Source organism: Gadus chalcogrammus, chromosome 1 (assembly GCF_026213295.1).
Source record: "Gadus chalcogrammus isolate NIFS_2021 chromosome 1, NIFS_Gcha_1.0, whole genome shotgun sequence".
NCBI classification, from domain to species: Eukaryota; Metazoa; Chordata; class Actinopteri; order Gadiformes; family Gadidae; genus Gadus; species Gadus chalcogrammus.
In genome coordinates this window covers 1,915,671-1,934,463 of record NC_079412.1, presented here as the reverse complement: position 1 = coordinate 1,934,463, position 18,793 = coordinate 1,915,671, and the positions used below count along the sequence as shown (strand labels likewise).

Genomic DNA, 18,793 nt, shown 5'->3' with positions numbered 1-18,793 from the left:
TAGGGTCATTTACCCTCTCTATAGTTTCAGATACCCTCTCTACAGGGTCATATACCCTCACTATAGGTTCATATACCCTCTCTATAGGTTAATATACCCTCTCTGACTAGTGCCATAGGACACTGTGTCTCTATGAGGGGCCCCTCAGTGCAGACTGGTACCATAGGACACTGTGTCTCTATGAGGGGCCCCTCAGTGCAGACTGGTACCATAGGACACTGTGTCTCTATGAGGGGCCCCTCAGTGCAGACTAGTACCATAGGACACTGTGTCTCTATGAGGGGCCCCTCAGTGCAGACTGGTACCATAGGACACTGTGTCTCTATGAGGGGCCCCTCAGTGCAGACTGGTACCATAGGACACTGTGTCTCTATGAGGGGCCCCTCAGTGCAGACTGGTACCATAGGACACTGCGTCTCTATGAGGGGCCCCTCAGTGCATACTGGTACCATAGGACACAGTGTCTCTATGAGGGGCCCCTCAGTGCAGACTGGTACCATAGGACACTGTGTCTCTATGAGGGGCCCCTCAGTGCATGTAAGTACCTTAATGGTTTGATGCTGCTGCTCTGCTGGTTTGACTCATTGCCCCCCCCCCCCAGGCTCCTTGCCTAACCCCAGCCGTGAGATGATGGGGGACACCATCATCTTCCGCTCGGTGCAGATCGGCAGCAGTGCTGTGTACCAGTGCAACGCCTCCAACCAGCACGGCTACCTGCTGGCCAATGCCTTCGTCAGCGTCCTGGGTGAGTGGGCCTAGTGCGTGGGTGGGTGGATGGGGGTCTCTGTGTGTGTGGGTGTGTGTGTGTGGGTCTGTGTGTGTTTGTTTGCATGACATTGCGTAATGCTGCGTCAGTGCTGTTACTCAGGGGCCCTGACTCGTGCGTACAGGAAAATCATGACAGGGTCGGACTGAGCTCCATCGATGACAACACAGAAACGCTGTGTTTGGCATTGGAGTCACACTGGGGACAAGGGGCTGGGCCTCCTGCACAGAGAACGAAGAATAAATGAAAAGAGGCAGGAAGCCAGACTGTTTCTGGAAAGCACGCAATGAATACTGAGGCCATTTGATCCTTCCCCGAGAATCGACTGTGAGATGGTTTGCGTCATGACATTCCTCAGCAGGTTAATCATCTGTCTCTTTTGTTGATTTGTGTTTGTAGACATGGCCCCCAGGATACTGGGTCCCAAGAGCCAGCTGATCAAAGTCATCGAGAACAACCGCACCTTCCTGGACTGTCCCTTCTTTGGCTCGCCTCTGCCTGATCTGCGCTGGTGAGCACTGCTCTCTCACTGCTCTCTCTCTGCTCTCTCTCTTCACTCTCTCTGCTCTCTCTCTGCTCTCTCTCTGCCCTCTCACTGCTCTCTCACTCTCTCTCTCTCTCTCTCTCTCTCTCTCTCTCTCTCTCTCTCTCTCTCTCTCTCTCTCTCTCTCTCTCTCTCTCTCTCTCTCTCTCTCTCTCTCTCTCTCTCTCTCACTACTCTCTCTCTCTGCTCTCTCTCTGCTCTCTCTCTCTGCTCCCTTTCAGAGAGGAAGGACTCCCTGTAGTTGGGCTTTGCCTTCTGTAGTTTTTAAATCAGCCATCGACCCTCAAGGTCAACTCCCTGTTATTAACCGTAGCCAATCAAATTCGTTCCTCTTTCTTCAAAGGAATGTGAAATGCATTTATTACAACATAATAAGAAAAGCCAGATCCAAATTGAGAGTGTGTGTTGAGAACCAAAGCATTCCCCATCATATCTGCGAGAGTATGCGGTGGTCCCTTCTCACGGCCCCCCGCCGTACGATGCTGTGTGTCCCAGGTTTAAGAACGGCCAGGGCAGCGGGCTGGACGGGGGCCACTACCGGGTGTACATCAACGGCACCCTGGAGATCAAGCGGGGCGCGGACGGAGGACGAGGGCACGTACACCTGCGTGGCCAGCAACATCATGGGCACCGTGGAGAACCAGGTCATCCTGGAGGTCAAAGGTCAGACAACAGCAGCACCCCTATTGACGCCACACCAAAGAACAAGCATTAGGGAAGAGGAACGTAAAGGGATATGTTGTCAGATGATAGATGTCAGTAGATTGGCGTATAACTGTCTTATCCTCACATTACGCACTTACTGTATGTTGTACGTCCCGGCACTTAATGTACACACGTATCGAAGTCATACTTAGTTATAGTACTTAGTTGTGTAGCATCTTATCCTAGCTATATTCGTTGTATACAGGGAATGGGTTCACCTAGCGAATTTAAGTGCTTTGCACTTGGTTCTATCAACATCCTTACTGTACCGAGAGTGAGCCCTTTTCTGACAAATCTACTTATTGTAAGTCGCTTTGGATAAAAGCGTCTGCTAAATGCCCTAATTGTAAATGTTATCCAGATGAGTCTGATGTCCACTCAGACGAGTTGTTATTTTCCTATTCCTCATTGTGTGAGGGGAGTTCCCTGGGATTAGCTGTTAGCCGCCTCCATTGACTTGCAGGGTGACAGTAGCCTCGCACCATGTGAGGAGAAATCCCTATGAATTACTGTCCAAAGATTTCCATTGTGTTCTGAAGAGTTGCCTAATCAACATGACTGCCTAACACAACACGACAATGTTCAAATGAGTGCCTAATCATCTGTGTTTGTAGACAAACTTAAATCATGTTGTGTTGTAACTGGCACTCGCTTGAACAAGCGACTACTCCCCGTCCGGAGTGTGTGTGTGACTGAACCACCTACCTTCACACACACACCAGAACCAACGCGCATCGTGCGGGGGCTGGAGCACCAGTCGGCCTTCAGGGGCTCCACGGCGCGCTTCGACTGCAAGGTCAAGTCCGACCCCAGCCTGCCCGTCACCGTGTCCTGGCTGAAGGACGACAGCCCCCTGTCCCTGGGGTGGAGGTACGTAGCCCCCCGCGGGCCATCTGAGTGTGTAACCACCTGTCCTCTGTCCCTGGGGTGGTGGTCCGGAGGGTGGCCCCCCCGGGGCCCTCAGCTTCATGAAGCCACCCCTCTGAGTGTGTAACCACCCGGTCTTCTGTCCCAGGCTGAGGAGAGACGAGGAGTCTCTGTCCATCCCCAACGTCAACGAGGGCGACCAGGGTGTGTACACGTGCACGGCCCAGTCGGAGATCGACCAGGACGTGTCGTCCGCCCGCCTCACCGTGCTAGGTGCCCTGGGCCTCAACACTCTCCAGCGCTACACCGCTCTGCACCAGCACACGCTTCGTGACATAGTGGAGGATAGATTGAGGGAATGGACTGCACCACTTATCCACCTTCCCTTCCCTTACGTATACCCATAGGGGTTCATATACCCTCTCTATAGGGGTTCATATTCCCTCTCTATAGGGGTTCATATAACCTCTCTATAGGGGTTCCTTCATATACCCTCTCTAAAGGGGTTCATATAATCATACACAACGTAAGGTTATGGTCGGTCAAAGATCAGAGATACATTTTGTTATGCCAGGGGTTTCAAATACCTCTATGGTTTGGTGTAGTTCAGTGTAAGGATCTGATGTGCTGTTGATTATTTCTATATTTCCCTCAATTATTCATGTAGAACTATAATCTCACACACACATGCACAAAAACAAGCATACACCCACACACCTACAGCCATTGCAATATGTCCCTGGATATTGTAAATTATGCTCTTCCATTTGAGCACATCTCGTTCCAGGTCCAGTTCTCTTCTATGAAACTAACATTTGGACTAATAATGCCTAAAATGTCCCACTAGTGAAACCTAACTAATCGTCTGTATTCTCTAATGATTTTGCACTGTCCTTTTCACACTATGCCTCAATGGCCCTACGTCACCAGAGTATAGCAGTAGTAGTAATAGCAGCAATACCAGTAGTTTGCATGCAATACAATATTGTAGTACTATTTAGCAGTAGTCCGATTGATTATGTGCGTAGTGTGAACTATAACCCAATCCAAGCTAGATTTAACCTTGCTGATTGGCTGGTAGACTAACCTGTGAACTTTAACCTTTCCCCCGCCCTCCCCCTTCCCTGACAGAGGAAGTCTCCTTCAACCCCTCAGTATCTAGCGCCTTGCCCCCAGGTAAAAAACAGGGCTTCAAACGTGTGGATGCTTCATTCACCATCTCCTGCTTTCCTCTTATTAGTTATTCTGTCACTGTGTTCTTTCTCTCATTCTTTGGAGTTTGTGTTCCACTCTTTCTCATCCTTCATCGTTTCAATAGACCCTTCTCGTCGTCACACCAACTCAGCTTCACTCATAACACCACTGAAATGAGTCACTTATATGATATGTGCTATTCATGTCCCAGGGAGCAGGTTGAGACTACACTAGTGAAGACAGGTCTCTTAATGTACCAGGGAACAGCTTGGGACTACACTAGTGATCTAGTGGTCTACTTGTCTGCCCTGGTTCATAGAACAGACCCCAGGTCAGTCTTATGAGTCACACCTGTGTTTTTCCTACGATGACAGCGCTGGTAAGGGTCTGCGGTCTCGGCTGTCCTCCTCATGATAAGCCCAGCCTCTGGACACCTACCATATGAGGCTGGGGAGGTGACATGATTGGTTCAGGTCGTAGAGAGTGACCAACGTCTGAGGTAGTTATGAATGTGCATTAGGATAAGTTTTGATCACTGTAGGAATGAAGATAGATAGATAGATAGGCTTTAGGCTTTAGGTCCAGATTGGTTGAAGCAAGTCCTTTCCGCTTGTCCAGATGACATCGTTCCCAACAGAGTCTGGTCTGTGGGCTGATGCTAGATATTATCATATCATTCTGTCTTTCTCACCCTCCTTTTATTATCCCTTTTCCTCCCATTGGTTCACTAATTACCTCATTTTTTACCCCCCCCCAAACCCTTGTGTGTTTGTGCATCTGTGTTTGCAAACATATATGTATGTGTGTGTGTGTGTGTCTATTTTTGCATGTGTGTGTATGTGGTTGAGTATGAGTGTATGAGTGTGTGCGGATCTATGCGTGTGTGTGTGTATGTGTGCGTTTGTGTGTCTGTGTACTTGTATGTGTGTGTGTGTGTCTGTGTGTTTATTTGTGTGCATGTGTGTGTGTGTGTGTGTGTATGTGTGTGTATGTGCATGTGTGTGTGGGCTTGTGAGCGTGTGTGCGTGTGTCTGTGAGTGTGTGTGTGTGTACAGCCCCTCTGATTTGTCTTGCTCCCCCCAGACCGCCCGGACCCTCCGATGGACCTGGACCTGTCCGACCTGGCGGTCCGTAGCGTTCGTCTCACCTGGATCCCTGGAAACGACCACAACAGTGTCATCACCCGTCAGTACACACACACACACACACACACACACACACACACACACACACACACACACACACACACACACACACACACACACACACACACACACACACACACACACACACACACACACACACACACACACACACACAGACACACACACACACACACACACACATCACAATCACACAAAGCATAGATACACATGCACATCTCTGCAAAAATGCACAGCATGTAATATTATCCTAATGTTAATTTATTCCCTGTCTCCCCCCTCCCTCCCTCTCTCTCCCCCCCTCCCTCTCTCCCTCTCTCCCTCTCCCTCTCAGAGTTCCTGGTCCAGTATGAGGAGGATCGCTGGGAGCCCGGCTCTTGGCAGAATCTGACCAGCTACCCCGGGGACCTGAACTCGGTCATCCTGCAGCTCTCCCCCTTCATCAACTACCAGTTCCGGGTCATCGCCATCAACTCAGTGGGGCAGAGCGCGCCCAGCCACCCCTCGCCCCGCTACAAGACCAGCGGCGCGTGTGAGGCTCATAGCAGTTACCGTGATCAACGGTCCATTAGTCGTCCATGCAGCATCAAACCCCTTCCTGTGGGGAAGGTCGCTCGCCCGGAGAGTGAGGGGGAGATCAGGGAGTAATGGGGGTGTCTCTGTGTTTCCAGCACCCGACGTCATCCCCAGCGGCCTGCAGGGGTGGGGCACCAAGAAGAACAACATGGAGATCAGCTGGGAGGTGAGACAGGCTGAGAACAATATGAGATCAGGTGGAGGTGAGACAGGCTGAGGACAAGATGAGATCAGCTGGAGGTGAGACAGGCTGAGAACAATATGAGATCAGGTGGAGGTGAGACAGGCTGAGAACAAGATGAGATCAGCTGGAGGCGAGACAGGCTGAGACCAAGATGGGATCAGCTGGCGGTGAGACAGGCTGAGTATCAGAACAATATGAGATCAGCTGGAGGTGAGACAGGCTGGGTAAACCGAGAACAAAATGAGATCAGCTGGGAGGTGAGACAGGCTATCTAGAGATACGCTGTTCTGAACCCTCTTCTTAATTAATTTTATGTTATATGATCAGTGTCTGATCTTGTGTTTCAGTGCGTACAGTGAATCTGCTGCTCTGATTTGTTTTGAGGGCCACTTGTCCTTTGGTAGTGCTTTAGCTAGGTTGTGAGGACCTGATTGGTCTGCAGATTCTTCTTCTGCAGAGTGTTTTTATTTTTATTGCCAATGTTGAAAAAACTCACATGGCGTTAAAGTGGTCTGTCCTTAACTCTCTAACCTTAAGGAGCTCTGTCCTTAGCTCTCTAACCTTAAGGAGCTCTGTCCTTAACTCTCTAAACTTAAGGAGCTCTGTCCTTAAATCTCATGGCCTTAAGGAGCTCTGTCCTTAACTCTCATGGCCTTAAGGAGCTCTTAAATGCCCCCCTGCCCCCCTCCCCTCCGGTGACGCCCTGTCCCTCTCCCCCTCGGTGCAGCCCCTGCTCAACGTGGAAAGGAACGGCCCCAACCTGCACTACCAGCTGTGGTGGAGGAGGAAGGACACGGGCGAGGCCTGGAGCAACGTGACCACGACGGGCTCCAAGCACGTGGTGCACGACACCGATACCTACGTCCCCTACGAGATCAGGATCCAGGCACTGAACGACCACGGCGCCGGACCCACCTCCAACGTCGCCACAGGATACTCCGGGGAGGACAGTGAGTTGGGGCCGTCCCGGGAACACGAGGCCGGGAAAGAACGGGAAGGGGAGGGAAAGGGAGGGAAGGCGAGTGGAAAGAGGAAGGGAGAAGGAGAGGCTTTGAGAAGACGTGTTCTAATGGCAGCCCTCCGATGTCCCTCAGAGCCCACCGACGCCCCCACCAACCTGCGCGTGTCAAACGTGGACAGCACCTCGGTCACCATCCACTGGAACCCGGTGGACCCCAGCTCGGTCATGGGGGAGTTCAAGGAGTATAGGGTAACACACACACGCACACGCACGCACACGCACATGCTCAGACACGCACACACGCAGGCACACGCACACAGCCCATGTTCAGACGCGCACATGCTCACATACACACACACGCAGGCACACGCACATGCTCAGACGCACACACACACACACACACACACGCATGCACGCACGCCAATGGCAACAAATACAATGTTACATATAAGCTAGGTCAGGACTTTGTGTAAATGCTGTGTCCTCTAGACCCCAATGTGATTCCAGGAATATACACAATTAACAATTTATTCATTGACCAGAATAAAACCTTTTATAGAGGACAATTCCCTTGGTCCATTGACTCAAATGATGGATGCGTTTTATCTTCAGAAACGTTGTAGTTCACATATTTATTATGGCGTGAATAGCAGCAGTACAAGGTGATAGAATGCAGGTTTGACTCCCGTCCAAACGGACAAACAATATTTTACATTTACATTTAGGGCATTTAGCAGACGCTTCTATCCAACGTGACTAACAATAAGTACATTTGTCAGAAGAAAGCAGCAATATATCACTGTCGGTACAGTGAGAATGTTCATATAACCAAGTGCAAAGCACTAACAATCACTAGGTTAACCCATTCCCCGTACACAACAAAGATAGCTAGGATAGGATTCTACACAACTAAGAACTATAGCTATATACGACATACAATAAGTGCATACATTAAGTGCCAGGCCGTGCAGCATACAGTACTAAGGAGGGGTTAGAGGGGTGGGCTATGCAGAATCCAGGCGAACTACACAACACACACACAACACATTCCGAGACCATAGAGACACACGTTTGCCTGTTGGTAAAACACTGAATCCTGAATCATCTTCAGCTTCACTCTGCTCATCTCTGCCCGTATCCTTATATCTTCTATCCTCCTCAACCTGACCCCTTGCCTCTGACCTCTGACCTCTGACCTCTGTAGCTGTACTACTGGCGCGAGGCCAGTCTGCTGAAGGGGCTGCGCGTGTCCCAGGAGAAGATGACCAGGGGCTTCTACAGCATCGCCCAGCGGCCCAGTGCCGTGCTGGGAGGGCTGGTGCCCTTCTCCCACTACAGGATGCTGATGGTGGTGGCCAACAGGGGCCACGAGGGCCCCCCCAGCAACACCGTGGAGGTTCGCACCAAGGAGGGAGGTGAGCAGCACACCAACCCCCCCCCCCCCCCCCCACTGTTAGGAGGCCGAGGAGGGGGAGGAGGGGGAAGAGGAGGAGGAGGGGGAGGAGGGGGAAGAGGAGGAGGAGGAGGAAGACGAGGAGGGGGAGGAGGGGGGAGGAGGAGGTGGAGGAAGAGGAGGACGAGGGTGAGGAGAGGGGAGGAGGAGGAAGAGAAGGAGGAGGGGAGGAGGGGGAGAAGGGGGAGGAGGAGGGGGAGACGGAGGAGGAGGAGGAGGAGGAGGGGAGACGGAGGTAGGAGGAGCGGATGAGGAAGAGGAGGGAGGTGAGGAGGAGGAGGGGAGGCGAGGAGGGTGAGGAGGAGGGGAGGAGGAGGAAGAGGAGGCGGGGAGGAGGGAGAGGGATGAGGAACGAGGAAGTGAGGGAGAGGAGGAGAGAGGAGGGAGGGGAGGAGGAAGGAGGATGGGAGGGGTGGAGGAGGGAGGGGAGGAGGAGGAGGGGGAGGAGGGGCGGAGAAGGAGGGAGGGGGAGAAGGAGGAGGGAGGGAGGAAGGAGGGGGGGGAGGAGGGGAGGAGGAGGGGGAGAGGAGGAGGGGGCGGAGTAGGAGGAGGAGTGGGAGGAGGAGGGGGAGGAGGGAGGGGAGGAGGAAGTGGAAGAGGAGGAGGGAGAGGGGAGAGGGGAGGGGAGGAGGAGGCGGCGGGGCGGGGGCGGGGGAGGATGGTGAGTAGTGTTAAAGTTAGATATTGTATTTGTCTGATAATTAATGAAGTTCGTCGTGCTCGGCAGTTCCCATATTTATGTTTATATTTTTTGTGTGCATGTGTGTGTATCTGTGTGTGTGTGTGTGTGTGTTTACAAAGTGCCGGACGCCCCAAAGTACTTTGAGATAGTCAAGAGGGCCTTAGACACCATCCCACCTGCAGTGGGACAAGCCCCTGGAGCCAAACGGCGTCCTGATTGGCTACCAACTCAAGTACCATACAGGTGGGCTTCGCTCAAACACAACCCTGGAGAGCTCGGGATGCTATTGAAGAGCACATCTCTGAGCTCCTCACCAGGGCACCAAAGTGCTGAAGGCCACCGAGGCCTTTTATTTTTATTTTTTTTCGACTATTCCCTTAGCTTTAGACTGTTATATGACGATTGTTTATATGTTTTTCCGTCTGCTACGGTTAGAAAATTGAAGTCCCGAGCCAGGGGGAGTATTCAGGGAAAACGCCCCTCAAAGTGCCTGAAACAGCTTGTTTGCACTCAAAGTTGACTTCAGTAACAGTGTGACGTCAGCCTGTGCAGTGTGCCATGCTGAAGGGCAGAAGTTGCAACCTGCAATGTTTACAACTTCTGTCTGAATTTGCTGACCCAGGAATAAGACGTTGACAACAAAATCAGACCGTTTTTGAAAGACGCTGAAATTGATTTTGCAGAAATGAACAGTTTGAGATTAATAAGGGGTATTTCTAACATACAGGCATCGAACCCTATTCTAGTAGTACCCCCAAATGCAATTATTAAGCCTAAAAACGCATGATATGGGATCTTTTATATCTGCATCTGCACGTCCTGAGTTGCACCTGGGCTAACCACATAGCTCCCAGGACCCCAGCACCCGGACCTTGTCTGACCCCTGAACCCTCTGTCCGTGTGTTAGTGAACGGCTCCAAGCTAGGGCCGTATCGCCTGGAGACCTTCCCCCCCAACATCACGCAGTACACCATGCGTCTGCCCGACCGCGCCATGCGCTACAAGTTCTTCCTGTCCGCCCTCACCCAGGTGGGTGCCGGGGAGGCCTTCACTGGGGAGTTCCCCCCGCTCGGCCAACGAGGGTGAGCACGCACACACACATGCACACACACGCAGACACGCACACACACATGCACACACACACACACACACACACACACACACACACACACACACACACACACACACACACACACACACACACACACACACACACAAACACACACACACACACACACACACACACACACACACACACACACACACACACACACACACACACACACACACACACACACACACACACACACACACACACACCCACACGCACACACACTCATCCATGTGGGCACACGTACACACACACAATTTGGGGCGCACATGCAAGCACGCACGCATGCAAAGACACACACACACACAGCAAGGATAGGATTTAGGAAGTATAAAGGAATGTTGAAAATGCATGGAAGACCCTCTAGCAAAGTTGGCAGCATTTCAATGTATGGCATGTCTATATCTCCATTGATCATATGATCAATGTAGACACAGAAGATATTTGTTTGCTTTAATAAAACCCATTTAATAAGATGACAGAACAGAGACAAAGGCATGTGCATTGTGAAATACCTAGTTACAATACATGTGCTGCCTGCAGTCGGATACAGTGCGTTATATTACTGACGTGGGATTGGCCAAGCTCTTGCTGAGCAGCTAAGTCCTCCTCTGAACATGATGTTCTGCTAGGCTCCCTCCACTCTCTGGCTGACCACCTCTCTCCCCTCCCTGCCTTTGGTTTGGTTTGGGGGCAAAGCAACAGAGAGTAGAGAGAAACTAGTGAAGCTTCATTATTCCCCTCCAAACAAACAACCAGAGTGCTCTAATGTAGTCGTCTCATGTAAAGGACAGAAGGGAGAAGGACACACATCTCAATCTAAATGAGGTTACTAGTCCATTCAAAAGTGGACTGACAGATGAATGATAACAACAGCATCCTTAGCCCTGTCATAAGCGGCCGAAACAACCAATCTAATCTCAGAAAACAAGCAGCAGGCCTGGTTCTCATGACGAGGAGAGGATCTCTCTTATTATTCAGAGAACACAAAGCCCATCTCTTAGATTACAGTCCCGGCAATCGAGAGAAAAGGAGCACAGCTCAGGGAGGTCAGTCCCACATCTTGGGTCCAAGTCTGGGCACTGTCCTCCGGCGAGATGCAGAGGAGGTGGAGCACACCAGACCAGACATCTTACCCCGACGCTGCTCTTTGTGTTGGGGACGGTGTAACGATGCCCGCTCCATGGCATGAGAACCAGGTTGCTCCGGATTGTGTGGCAGACGCTTTTACTGTGAAGGTCTCTGCCTAGATAAGAGTTACACACACAAAAGCCAAGCCGTCCATTCACGGAGAAGCTGTCCCTTTAAGGCACACAGGCTCTGCACTGCCTGACCACAATAGCACTATATATATCTGTGTGTGTGTATGTGTAACTGTGTGTGTGTGTGTGTGTGTGTGTGTGTGTGTGTGTGTGTGTGTGTGTGTGTGTGTGTGTGTGGTGTGTGTGTGTGTGTGTGTGTGTGTGTGTGTGTGTGTGTGTGCGCTCGCGTGTGCGTGCGTGCGTGTGTGCATGCGTGCGTGTGTGTGTGTGTGTGTGTGTGTACAGTTGTAATTACAGGGTGCTTTGTTACTGACGGTCATTCTCTAAGAGATGTCCATGCTAATGCTTCCTTCAATCATCAGTCCGTAGTTACTGAGATTGGCTATAATTGGAGCGCACATACACACACATACACACACATTATCAGACATGCACGTGCACACACACATACCCACAGTGTCCACATCTTCGTCCTGTGTGTCACACACTCCTATTCTCTCAGAGTCTCGCTGGCTCTCTCTCCCTGAGCCCCCCCCTCCTCTCCCCATCCTTTCTTCCTCCTGTTCTAACCCTAATGAGTGTCTCTCGTCCCATGTCGGTCTCTCTCTCCTGTGTTGGTGAGCCTCTTCTCTGTTTGATGTGTGCCTTCGTTGTGCTCTCTGTGCTCTCTCCTTCTCTCCTTCTTCGGACAGGGAGCTTTACAGGCCCTGGCACCGACGCCCCAGGGCTAGGTAACGCTGCTTTGGGAGGTGGGGGGAGGGCGTGGCTGGCTGTCCATCTGCTTGTCCCCTGCTCAGTATTTTGATGTTTCATTTCCGTCCCCTCCACCATGTTTATTCACCCGTCTTCAGTCCATCTCGCCATCTTGTCAACAGCACAGTCCAGGTCCACCCAGAGCGTGCTGCTGCCCCCTGTAGCTGACACTTGGTAGTGTCGTGGTCGCTCAGTGTTAGGGCTAGGGTTATGCCTGTTTCCCAAACAAACACATCTTAGGAAATTGCTTTTATTTGGTTATTATTGATATGCTTTAATAACCCTTCTGGAGGCACCAATCCAGCGTTCGTCAGACATCTGATTAGGCTATGTATTGCTGTGTAATCCAATCCGATAGGACTCTCACCAGAGCGACTAGGATGATCTGTGGGTCTGGTTTGTTCTGTTTTCATCTTTGATGCATAGTGACCTGTGTGCGTTCAGGGCTCACACCACTAAAATCAGAGCAAACCACTGCTTCAGTAACATCACCTATCCAAAGGCACTGTTTTCTGCCAGATCATATGCACATAGAAAGGCATCCTGCAGAGCTCACGTACTAGAGCAGCAGCTGTCTTCACGTTGTCGTAGGGTTCACCTTGACCCCTGACCCCACCTCCTCCTCCATCCGTTTTGCACCCGGGCTCTAATGACGCACATTGAGTACGGCATTGGCTCACCTTCCTGCCACTCGATGAGACGGGGGGGCTTGCGCCAGCATCTTGCCTGTGGATATGTGGAGGTGGGAAGGGGGGGATGGGACGTCGTCTGCTGCCTGACCCCTAACTGGCTGACCAGCTCGCTCTCTCACGTGCCTGCTGTTAATTTTAACCCATGCACCCAAACAGCCTGCCACTGCATCTCATGTGCTGCCTGTAGCCACTGGTCAGAGGCCGCAGAGCAAGGCGTCGTTGAGGTAAGGAGCCGCATGCTGCTCTGTGCTGCAACCCCAGTACTGAGGAGAGATGGGGGTCGGCCTGGCTCAGGAGTTAGAGCAGGTGGACTTGTAACCGGAAGGTTGCTAGCTCCATCCCCGGCTCCTCGAGTGTTGAGGTGTCCCTGAGCGAGACACCTCCCCCTGACTGCTCCTGACCAGCCGGCATTCACCTTGCATGGTTGAGTCTGCCATCGATGAGTGAATATGTCTAAGAATCACTGTCGCTTTGGATAAAAGTGGCTACCAAAAAAATTGTAAATGTAATGTAAATGAGAGACCGAGCTGCCTGCTGGCTCACAGGCCCATGGGCAGTGCTGCTGAGCAAAAGGTGGCATGGGGAACGTTAGAGACACAGTTGTATTGAAAGAAAAGAAAAACTCATTTAGGATTAGCCATCAACACATGCAAACCGCAGCTTTTTCCAGCTTTTCCAGACTTAAAGTTCCATCCCCAATCTCAAAAATTTGCACCTTTTGTAATATGCATAGTTGACCTCTAGGTGGTGCTATTGTCATCCATAAAAGCTTTCCTAATCATCCTTCATTTTAGGTAAATTGATTAACCGTGCATGTGTGTTTCAAGTTGTGTTTGATACCTTCAACTTTGTCTGACCCTATGCTCTCTCCTCATCCCTCTCCTCCTCCTCCTCCCCCCTTCCTCCCCAACCCTCTCCTCCTCCTCCCCCTCCCTCTCCACCTCCTCCCCCCCTCCTCCCCAACCCTCTCCTCCTCCCCCTCCCTCTCCTCCTCCTCCTCCTTCCCAACCCTCCCCCCTCCTCCCCTCCCTCTCCTCCTCCTCCCATCCTCCCCTCCCTCCCTCTCCTCCTCCTCCTCCTCCCCCCTCCCCACCCTCTCTCTCCTCCTCCTCCTCCTCCTCCTCCTCCTCCTCCCCCTTCTCCTCCTCCTCCCCCCCTCCTCCCCCCTCCCTCTCCTCCTCCTCTTCCGCCTCTTCCTCCTCCTCCACCTCCTCCTCCCCCTCCCCCCCCCCCTCCTCTCCCTCCCCATCCTCCCTCTCCTCCCTCTCCTCCTCCCCCTTCTCCTCCTCCTCGCTGTAGTCGAGCTAACCGACGACGGCGACTCTACCTCTGTCCCTCCTACTCCTCCTCCCCTCCCTCCGACCACCGTTGCTCCGACCACCATAAGTACCACAACCTCTACTACTGCTACTACTACGACCCCCTCCACCACCACCACCACCGCCGCTACTACAACCACCACCGAGGCTCCCGCCACCACCCCTCTGCTGGTCGCCACCAAGCGGCCCGATCAGAACGTTTTGGGTACAACAACACGGCGGCGCGCGGGGCCTACGTAACCTGGCGTTCGCATGCCCGTCATGGGGGTTGCTGTTGCTGTTGATGTGGTTGTCAGGCGAACCCCGTCTGCCTGGTGTTCGTGTGATTCTCTTCACCTGAGCAAGCGAGAGATACTCGGTTTTGGGGGCTCCATTCTGATATGCTGCTCTTGTTTTGGGGGCTGCAGCCTGTGGATTGAGAGGCGGGGCCTCAGCGTACCTGGCTGTAGCCTAGCTGTAGCCTAGCTGTAGCCTAGCTGTAGCCTAGCTGTAGCCTAGCTGTAGCCTAGCTGTATTGAATATGAATTGCAAGTGATGAAATCGCAAGGGAAAATGTCTTTCTGAGAGCGTATAGACAGAATTATTGAACATTTATTTAACAAGAACCACCTAATTGAGTGATGATACATCTCGGTACTTGATCCTCTCTTACCTAGAAGTGAGCCATGGGTTTCTTGTGCTGAAAATCCTTTTTACGTTATTACTATATAACGTAAGTAGTATCATGTGTTTCAGTCTATGAGAAAACAATGCTTATTGCTCACTGAATAGACTGAGATTCATAGGTACCTACAGAAAAGAGAATTGTTTGTGAGTTTGTTGATATCAACAGGTTAAAGTTGATGAATATATGAGTGGGAATTGACGTATTGCAGACTATTCCCGGAACTTTGGAGGTATATTCTTGTCAGTGTATACCATGGTACTCTGTGATGTAAAGTGAGGTGTACAGCCCAGAGTGCCATGCAGACCTACCAGCCTAGTGTGTTTATGCTGCTGGAGAGGCAGCAAACATACTTAGTGCAATGCGACATGTTGTTTAAAGAAACAGATCCCAAGCAGTCCACAAACCCAGAGTCCTTCTGATCCTCATCTCAGTTGGATAGTATGAATGGGCAGATGCATACAGCCCTGTGATTGTGTGTGTGTGTGTGTGTGTGTGTGTGTGTGTGTGTGTGTGTGTGTGTGTGTGTGTGTGTGTGTGTGTGTGTGTGTGTGTGTGTGTGTGTGTATGTGTGTGCCTGCGTGTTGATGCTGTGATAGATGAACCCTTCTGTGTGTGTGTGGGTGTGTGTGTGTGTGTGTGTGTGTGTGTGTTCGTGCGTGTGTGTGTGAATGTGTGTGCCTGTGTGTTGATGCTGTGATCGATGAACCCTTTCTGTGTGTGTGTCTGTGTGTGTGTGTGTGCGTGTGCATGTGTGTGTATGTGTGTGCCTGCGTGTTGTTGCTTTGATCTATGAACCCCATATGCCCTGGACCCTCTGACCTTTGACCCCTGTGTAGTGGCCCCGGGTCGGGAGATCTGGAACCTGACGGTGAAGCCTAACAGTAACTACGCTAACGTCAACTGGACCCACAACTTCCCGCCCGGCACCACCGAGTTTGTCATTGAGTTCACGCTGGACAGTAAGAGCCCAATAGACGCTTAAGACAAGGAGGGCCGCAGTAGGCCCACCCCAAGCCACTCGATAGGCTCATCAGACATAATAACGAAAATAATAGTACTTAGTACTTTAAATCATTTACATTTGGGGTTTTCCAATAGACTGACTGATACTAGAGTGATAAGATCCTGTAACTGTAGCCCTCTCTGCAGGCTAGTCCAGGCAGAGGGGGCCAGACATACCAATGCCTCCTTGAAGGACTCAGAGTCATGCTGATGGAAAACAAATAGATAGTAGTAGAGTAGTAGAGTAGTAGGAGATTTAATTTAGCTCAGAGTATAGACTGTTTTGAATACGTTTACCAAAAACTTTTGGCGATGTGTTCATAAGCCTTATGTTGCATATCTGATTCAGATTAAGTCTGGAGCAAGAAAGGCTAGCTGAACTGAATCAGGTCATGTTTTATGAATCTAGGGAAATTAGAACATTTAGAAATTACAATTGATAGGATACATTTTGTATGTATATATTTTACAATAATCAACTGGCTAGGTTCATATTACTCAATTCTGCTTCATTGATTTATTTTTTAATCAAGCAAACTCATACAATCGTATTCAAAACCAGTACATTATCACACATTCAATTCATTTTCCAGTAAAAAGTTCAATTTGAAAGCTATTCAAGGCTGTGACCAATCTGATTCTTACTCAAAGCATCTTATCTCGATGTTTGTAATTGCACAAGCATCATCCGTCTTTTCAATGAATACTATATTCATTTTTGAGCCATGCAAGATAGAAGATACACTAAGACTGAAAGAACCCTTCAACAAGGGGAGTACCTCTCCATGAGAGTCAGTTCCTTCATCAGGACCTTTTTTACGATTGGCTACAGGCCCTGCAGTACGTTCAATGAGTTTTCTGTCACTCTCTCGCTTTCTCTTTACACAGAAAGCTCAAATTGAAAATACATACATTTCTTTAAAACCTGTACTTTAAAGATATCCTACACTCCTCTTTCCTCATAACTGTGAACGCTGTCCTCCTGTCTCTTATGCACATTGCGTCGGTGTCGCCTGTCACACTCTTTTATAAATTGATCATTATTTCACTGCTGTTGCCTGAACTGTGCACCAATCCTATCGCTTCGTTTGCCATGCAGACATGCCTGACTTGCTGTGATTGGCTGTTGAGCTGACCTTGGTGTTGGAGTTGCTGCTTTGTGTTTTGATGAATGTAGCCTATTTGAGTGTGTCCATGCGTACGTCGGCTTGCTCAAAATACATCGCTTTATTGTTGAATGACGCGTCAAAACACATCTCCACACATACACTTTTTCATAATATGTAAATTAATTTGTAGATTGGCTGCCATTGTAAGCTTGTGTCAGAGCACATCGTTGCTAAACATTGACTGGCCGAGCCACGATATTCCTTGACAGCCACATGGCTTCTATACATCTTAAGAGTTTCTGAAAATATTGTATTTATTTTCGAAATATTGTATATATAGAAGCTGTCAGGGACAGCGGTCGTGCTCCACTCATTCCATCACCTCTGATTCCAAACGATGAAACACTAATGCCTGCCTCCAATAACAATACAAGGGCTGATCAGCATCTGTCCGGGGGGCAAGAGTTCCCGGAGCACTGTGTTGTCCCACGCATGGGAGGTCTGCCTGGTGGTCCTGGATCCTCCAGTCGTTCACCTCCGGCCAGGCGGTGGATGGAGGGATGGTGCAGCCCATGCCCTCACTGCGGCTGGTGTCATTGTGCATATGGCATGGTGCATGACTCCCTGCAGCCCCCTTCTGTTGCTCCAGGCTCTGCCTCACACTGACCAACCCATCTTTCACCGGAAAGATGAGGGAGCTTTCATTTTTCAATCAATCCTCAGCAACAGCACCGCCTCTGGTGAAAGAGCTGAGCTAGTGGCAGCTGATGGTACCTGACATCAACTGGCACTAGCTATGTTGAGTGCTGCGCCTGAGGTTTCGATTTGAGTCTTTGGTTACTTTTTGATCTTTATTTGGTTTGTTTTCTGAAATTGAGTTTGGGTCAATGGATAAATGAGACAAACAAAGCTTTGCTAGCCTCCACTCTACTGCTTAGTTTTTTAGCTAGCTTAGCTATCACTGTACCACCCACAGAGAAAACTACACCTTGAGTTCAGTATTATGGAACTGGACTAGAGTAAAACATTACCTGAAGCAGCACCTGCTGCTCTGAGCATTGGTCCACTGGTTTCTCACTGAAGTAGAGCTCATGACCCAGAGAGAAAGTAGAAGCTTTACTGGCTCTAAAAAGCTCAGCTTATTAAGACACATGAACACACATAACCCAGCAGGAGAGGTTTTCCTCAGGGGGCTGAGCACTGCCTTGTTCTGGCTCAATGCAATCCACTGGGAACCCAACCCAACCCTACCCTCTGGTCCTGGTCCAAGGTGGCCCCCTGCATCATGGCCCTGATCACAAGTGGTTCCATCCAGACGCGACTGGAGAGTGACCGCCGCTCTCTCGTCTCCTCTGCATTGTGTCTCTAAGGCAACGGAACAGTAAGGACTGTGCCTGTCAAACAGCAGCCCCCCATTAAGGTGGGCGACCTGATCGAGGGGGCCAAGTACCGTCTGCGGGTGTACTCCCACGAACACCACGATATCAGCAGCCAGTCGTTCACCTTTGAGACCGGCACAGGTGAGACCACGCCTCCGGCTGTCCCCGCCCCCACAGGGGGGGGGGATTGCTGTCATGGCAACCGCTGCGTGCCGACGGCACTTTAGCAGGGACACTTCGGAGAGGAGAGCGAGCGGTTTTACGTAGATTTTTGCGGGAGATGGCGGTAACTGAATGGAAATGTATCCCTCCAGTCTAGGACACTAAGGGCGCCCTCTAGTGGACGCTGGTGAGAGAGGGATGGAGCTGTAGAGAGGGTGCATGACTCAGCCTCTAGCCTCCGG

At 50.7% G+C, this 18,793-nt stretch overlaps 1 protein-coding gene across 1 annotated transcript in view; it reads left to right on the top strand.

Moving 5' to 3' along the window:
* Positions 1-18,793, top strand: part of LOC130394759 (neurofascin-like) — a 53,430-nt gene that overhangs the window by 19,025 nt on the left and 15,612 nt on the right. The window contains 17 exon segments of the mRNA XM_056604769.1: positions 602-745; positions 1,166-1,277; positions 1,806-1,884; positions 1,886-1,973; positions 2,738-2,885; positions 3,031-3,155; positions 4,014-4,058; positions 5,160-5,261; positions 5,574-5,771; positions 5,911-5,981; positions 6,727-6,949; positions 7,094-7,209; positions 8,165-8,375; positions 9,215-9,267; positions 9,269-9,338; positions 10,003-10,154; positions 10,156-10,177. Coding sequence (XP_056460744.1) covers positions 602-745; positions 1,166-1,277; positions 1,806-1,884; positions 1,886-1,973; positions 2,738-2,885; positions 3,031-3,155; positions 4,014-4,058; positions 5,160-5,261; positions 5,574-5,771; positions 5,911-5,981; positions 6,727-6,949; positions 7,094-7,209; positions 8,165-8,375; positions 9,215-9,267; positions 9,269-9,338; positions 10,003-10,154; positions 10,156-10,177 — 1,959 coding nt within the window.